Raw genomic sequence first — 5,872 nt, 5'->3', positions numbered from 1 at the left:
AGAGAGAGAGAGAGATTCTTAAATGATTTTAATAAAATAGAACCCTTAAAATGCTTTCAGGGTATTACTCTCTCTCTTTTTAATTTTTTTTTTTTTTTGGATTTTTCAAGGCAGGGTTTCTCTGTGTAGCCCTGGCTGTCCTGGAACTCACTTTGTAGACCGGGCTGGCCTCGAACTCAGAAATCTGCCTGCCTCTGCCTCCCAAGTGCTGGGATTAAAGGCGTGCGCCACCACGCCCAGCTTTTTTAATGTTTTCTTGTTCATGATTGTATATACTATAATCTCAATAGCCAAACTGTTTTGTGCAGATTCTTACTTTCCTTTTCATTTCAATCTCCCTGTCATTATTGATAATGATGTCTTGTGTTTATTTTATAATTGTTATTAAATGTTATAATAAGAGAGGTTTGGGGATTTGTTTTGTTTTGTTGAGATAGGTTCTACCATATAGCCCTTGAAGGTCTGGAACTTGCTAGGTAGACAAGGCTACTCCGTGACAGTCAGTCCTTCCTTGACCTCCCAAGGGTTGGGATTAGAGGTGTATACATACCACTATGCTCGACCCAAACTCCCTCTCTGATTCTAAGCAATGTGTTCAGCAGGAAGGCAATCGCATTTGATAAATGAATCATGTTTTTAGGACTCAGCTCAGATAGCTGTGCATTTTCCAGTCCCCCTCAAGTACAGCAGAGATTAAACTTAAGTTCTCTGTAACATGCTTAATTGTCAAAGGAGTTGTCTAAGGAAAGTTAGCCATTCACTATTTAGATTTATACAGAATTTCCTCTTAGTTTTTATTCATTTTTTGATGTATAGGTGATTTGCTGAATGCATTTCTGTACACTATGCACATACCTATTCCCCAAGGAGGTCAGAAGATGGTATGAGATCCTCTGATTCTAGAATTACAGATGGTTGTTAACCACCTTGCGAGTTCTGTGAATCAAACCCAAGTACTCTGGAAGAGCATCCAGACTACTAAGCTATCTTCCTAACCTGTATAATTTTTAAGTATACAATAGTAAAGAATATCAAAATTAACTCTTTAAAAAAATCTCCGTAATTGTTAGTAACCTTATTATTGGATCACATTCATTAAGTTTTGGCAGGCACTCTCCATTTGTTGTGCTAATTAATATCTTGTCAGCAAGAAGAAAAGAATACTGATTTGTCCCATTATGAAGCTTGTGTGCTCTGTCTAATTGCATTTGTAGGTACTCCTTTGACTTAGTTATAACACACAGACTTACTGAGAAGGAAGTGGAGTAAATGTGTAAAACCTCAGAGTCTTCACAGCCTGAAATAAGACTAGAACAAGGAGTTTTAAGTGAGATATCTCACTTTATACAGACTCTGTAAGACTGCCCCACTTGTATTGAGCTTAAGTCTAACTATGCACAGAGTCTGTTTACTGGAAATTACCATTACAAGCTGAAATCAGAGGTGACTTATGGACTAGAAGGTTCAATATTATTGCTTTTGCTGTTGTTGTTTAGATTCCCATCAGTCAGAGCAACAGCAGGTTTATTTTACAGAGATTAAAGGAGTTTTTAAAAAAACTTTTATGTGAAAAGGGGACAGTTTGACATCTAGAAAGTTTTGAAAAATGACAACAGATTGATTTGAAATTTGGTGTAGCCACATACCCAAAATAGTGGTACTGAGAAAAGGACAGACATGTAAAACACTGAAACAGCTTAGTGTTTCCATATATATATGAGAGGTATTTTTTTTTCAACAAATGTACAAAGAAAATTCCACACAGGTAGGCTTCAGCAAATGGTACTTTAGTGTGGGATGTTCACTTGCCAAAAGTAGAAGCTGTCAAGAGTCTGTGACTCACACCCCACACCATGAATCAAAATTAACTCAAAACAAACAATCCACACAGTCTGGGATAGTAAATTCCTATTTGTGTCTTCTTAGGCACATTACTAAACATATAATCCATTAAGAAAATAAAATAGATGACTCCAGACACATTTAAAATGTAACAAGACATTGTTTTAGAGAGTGGGGAAAAATTTATAAAAAGCCATTAGGACCATAGTATTAAAGTCTTCTTAATTTAGTGATAGGAACCTCTCTAGACCCCCCCCCCCCAAAAAAAATCAGACAAAAACTTGAATAGACATTTACTAAAGAAGATAAAACTTGGTATCTAAATGTGAAATTTCAGTTCCCGGGTTTGTTATATGTTGTCAAGGATGTGAACAACTATAGTCTTATTGTATTTGATGGGAATGGAATTTCTTAAAAGTTAGAAATATAATGAATAAACAGGCTTTATCGAAGAGAAAGGAAAAGTTGAGTTGATACAAAAGCCTGTTTATGGGGTTGGGAATTTAGCTCAGTGGTAGAGCGCTTGCCTAGCAAGAGCAAGGCCCTGGGTTCAGTCCTCAGCTCTGGGGGAAAAAAAAGAAAGAAAGACAAAAGCTTGTTTACTGTATACAGTGATTACATAATTGCCCCAAATGATACTTAACCTAAATGTTCTTCAGCTGGTACATAAGTGTGATACATCTGTGGGCTGAAGAGTGCTGAGTAATACAATGTAATTTCCTGACATAGAGTGCCAAGGGTTAGTCTTATGTGAATTAGGCCAAGTGATAAAAATCCAGACCCAAGTCCTGGAGAGGTGACCCAGCAGTTAAGAGCTCTCTCACTGCTCTTCTTAAGGTCCTGTGTTCAAATCCCAGCAACCACATGGTGGCTCACAAGCATCCGTAATGAGATCTGATGCATTCTTCTGGTGTGTCTGAAGACAGCTACAGTGTACTTACATATAATTAATAAATAAACAAACAAACAAATCTTTAAAAAAAAAAGAGAGAGAGACCCAAACGATGCATATTGTCTGACTGTTCATATAAAATTCTGGAAAATTCATACAAAATTCTGTGGAAAACACACAAAAAAGCAACACAAAGCAAATTGTTTGCTGTGTTAGTGGTAAAGGGCCCAGGGAATTAGATAGTGAAGTAGTAGAGTTTCTTAGTAGTTGTGATTACATGGTATGTGTGTTGGCAAAGATCTGTAGGGGTCTAAGAAGAAAACGGGAGCAGCCTTTGTGAGTCATATTTTTATGAAGCAAAACTAGAGTTCATAAAAAGAAACAGTTTTAATTAAATTATGGACAGGCTATGTTGAGAGAAAGACCCCAAGAGACCTAGACAGAACACATGTGTGCATGCTTTAAGAAAATGACAGTTGTATCCGCCACTGGAAGGACAGAGGCAGCTATCTATATCTTATTTTTGTAGGAATTAGTAATAATTCCTTCTGAAGGGTCCAAAGTTCAAGGCCAGCTTGGGTTGCATGAGGTTCTGCCTTAACAAACACCCTTGGGATTCTGATTGGTTAATTCATCCTCCTACTTTCTTAAGAATGAAGTAAATCATTCCATTCTTCTTCTCGTAGCAGGAAAGACTGGGTGTTTGATGCAGTTATACAGTTTGTTCTTCACCAATGCTCATTAAGTATTATTAAATCATGCTCCTTTCTAAGCTGCATTTCTGAAACTATAAAGGAAGCAATGTGCTTCAAAACCAACCTACAGGAGATGCCAGCAATTTCATTTTCTATTTCTCAGCTCCCTACTAAAAGGTCCCCCTTTAATTTAGCACAATTGGTTCAGCATGAATTACTGCAAGTACAAAGGAGAAATTAATGGAGAAATAAATGAGGCAGCTCCTTCCATACAGAAACCTAGAGAAGACTGGACAATTAAAACAAACTCCAGGGAAGAATGGAGAGAAGTAGCCTGTTCAGGGCTCTGCAAAAGGATTGGGAAGCAGTTGTGGTAGCTAATTTTATGTCACCTTGATACAAGCTGTGGTCCAGAGAGAACTAGGACTGAGAAAATGCCTCCAAGAGATCTGGCAACTGGGCATTTTCTTTCTTCTTCTTCTTCTTCTTCTTCTTTTTTTTTTTTTTAAAGACAATATTTCCTGGGTTAGTCCTGTCCTGGAACTTGCTCTGTAGTTCAGGCTGGCCTCAAACTCATAGATCTGCTTGCCTCTCCACTGTGGGTGGTGACACCCCTGAGCAAGTGGTCCCTAAGTTTCAAGCATGCCATATGCAGCAAGCTACAGTAAGCAGAACTCTTCTCTGGCCTCTGAGCCAGCTCTTGCCTCCAGGTTATACCCACCTCCCCATTTTGAGTTCCCACCTTGGCTTCTCTCTGTAGACTGTGACTCTCATATGTAAGCCAAAGACACCCTTTCCTCCCCAAGTTGCTTTTGGTCATGTTACCCTAAGTTACAGCAGCAGTAACCCTAGGAGAAAGGAGGGAAAGGAATAAGGGGAATAGTACTAAATAGAAACTAGAGAATGGCAATGTTGAAGACATTGGAAGAGCTTCCAATTTTCAAATAAACATAATAATTGAAAGATAGTGCTGTTTGTAGTTGATAGCAGTTTATTAGAATATGGAGAAGTAATACTTTGAAACAATTTCACTGTTGTTAACTTCTTACTTGCTATAGATGATAACTTTGTAGCCATGAGAGTTTCCTTAAGAACAGAGCCCTAGCCAGGCGGTGGTGGCATAGGCCTTTAATCCCAGCACTTGGGAGGCAGAGGCAGGCGGATTTCTGAGTTCGAGGCCAGCCTGGTCTACAAAGTGAGTTCAAGGACAGCCAGGGCTATACAGAGAAACCCTGTCTCGAAAAAAAAGAACAGAGCTCTATCAGTCATGTAACACTTGCATATACTGTTTATTGTTTGGTTGGAGGCTTGGATATTCAATAACTAGAACAAAGAACACTGTTACAGTCAGTGATGGTGTGCCTTGGGTCTCTCAGCTAGAAGAATCTATGTCCAGCAGCATTTGCATCCCTGAGTAACAGTAACCGCCTTTCCCAGTGTTCCCTGTTAGATGAAGAGAAAGTGGTTTTCTTTTTGGTTTATTCCTTCTGTTCTCCCTTTGTTCTTGTTGCTGTCAGTTAAGCTTGAGTGTACTTAGATCTCTAGCAAAACAGCCCCGGGGTTCTTCCTCCTGTGCCCTTGGGTCTGCTCCCCTTGCAGCAGTGTGTGGCTCTCCAGACCTGGGAGGGGCAGTCACATAAACACAAGGAAGATGAAGGGGAAAGCTCTTTTCTCTCCTTACATTTTTTTTGTTGTTGTTTTTGTTTTGTTCTGTTGTTTTTTTTTTCCTAATTAAGGGTTTGTTATTTCTTGGGGAAAAAAAACTAGTGCATACATAGCATAAAATATATATATAAGAAACCTTGTTCATTTCCTTTTGAAGAACAGAAATGAACTTTGAATTGTTACTTTTAAAAGGGCATGGTATATTTATTTTCTCCTTCCATTTTATCTTGGTTTTAGTTTGTTTTTGTTTTTTTTTTTTTTTTTTTTTTTTTTTTTTTTTGCTTTATTAAGACAGCGTTTCTTTTTGTAGCCCTAGCAGGCTTGGAATTCAATCTATAGACCAGATGGCCTCAAACACAATTGAGCCAGGTGTAGTGTCAAGATTAAAAATGTGTGACACTACACCTGGCTTAATTGGCTTGGTATATACAATTGCTTGGTACTCCCTGTTATGTAATTGTACCACATACAGGATGTAGAACAATTCTATCACCCCTATAGCTTTTGCTCTACTGTGTTAATGATGTGTCTTTAAAATGCATTCTTGATTTTTAAAAGTTTTTGTCCACTCCAAGTTATGCTTTCAAATCCTGTGCTTTAAAAAAAAAAAAACAAAAAAAAACCCTCTCCCATGATATCTGAATTGCAGGTGATTTTGCAGTTCTTCTAAAAGCAGGCATGACCGTAAAGCAAGCAATTGTGTACAATCTGCTCTCTGCTATGATGGCTTACATAGGAATGCTCATAGGCACGGCAGTCGGTCAGTATGCCAACAACA

General features: G+C 38.2%; 1 protein-coding gene across 1 annotated transcript in view; it reads left to right on the top strand.

Annotated features, from left to right (window-relative positions):
- Nucleotides 1-5,872, top strand: part of Slc39a10 (solute carrier family 39 member 10) — a 115,459-nt gene that overhangs the window by 107,527 nt on the left and 2,060 nt on the right. Inside the window, exon 10 of the mRNA XM_029538379.1 lies at nucleotides 5,744-5,871. Within this exon, the coding sequence (XP_029394239.1) occupies nucleotides 5,744-5,871 (128 nt within the window). The remainder of the gene's footprint in view (nucleotides 1-5,743; nucleotide 5,872) is intronic.

This window comes from Mus pahari, chromosome 5 (genome assembly GCF_900095145.1).
Source record: "Mus pahari chromosome 5, PAHARI_EIJ_v1.1, whole genome shotgun sequence".
NCBI lineage: Eukaryota > Metazoa > Chordata > Mammalia > Rodentia > Muridae > Mus > Mus pahari.
The sequence above is the reverse complement of the archived record's forward strand: the minus strand, read 5'-3'. Positions and strand labels throughout refer to the sequence as shown.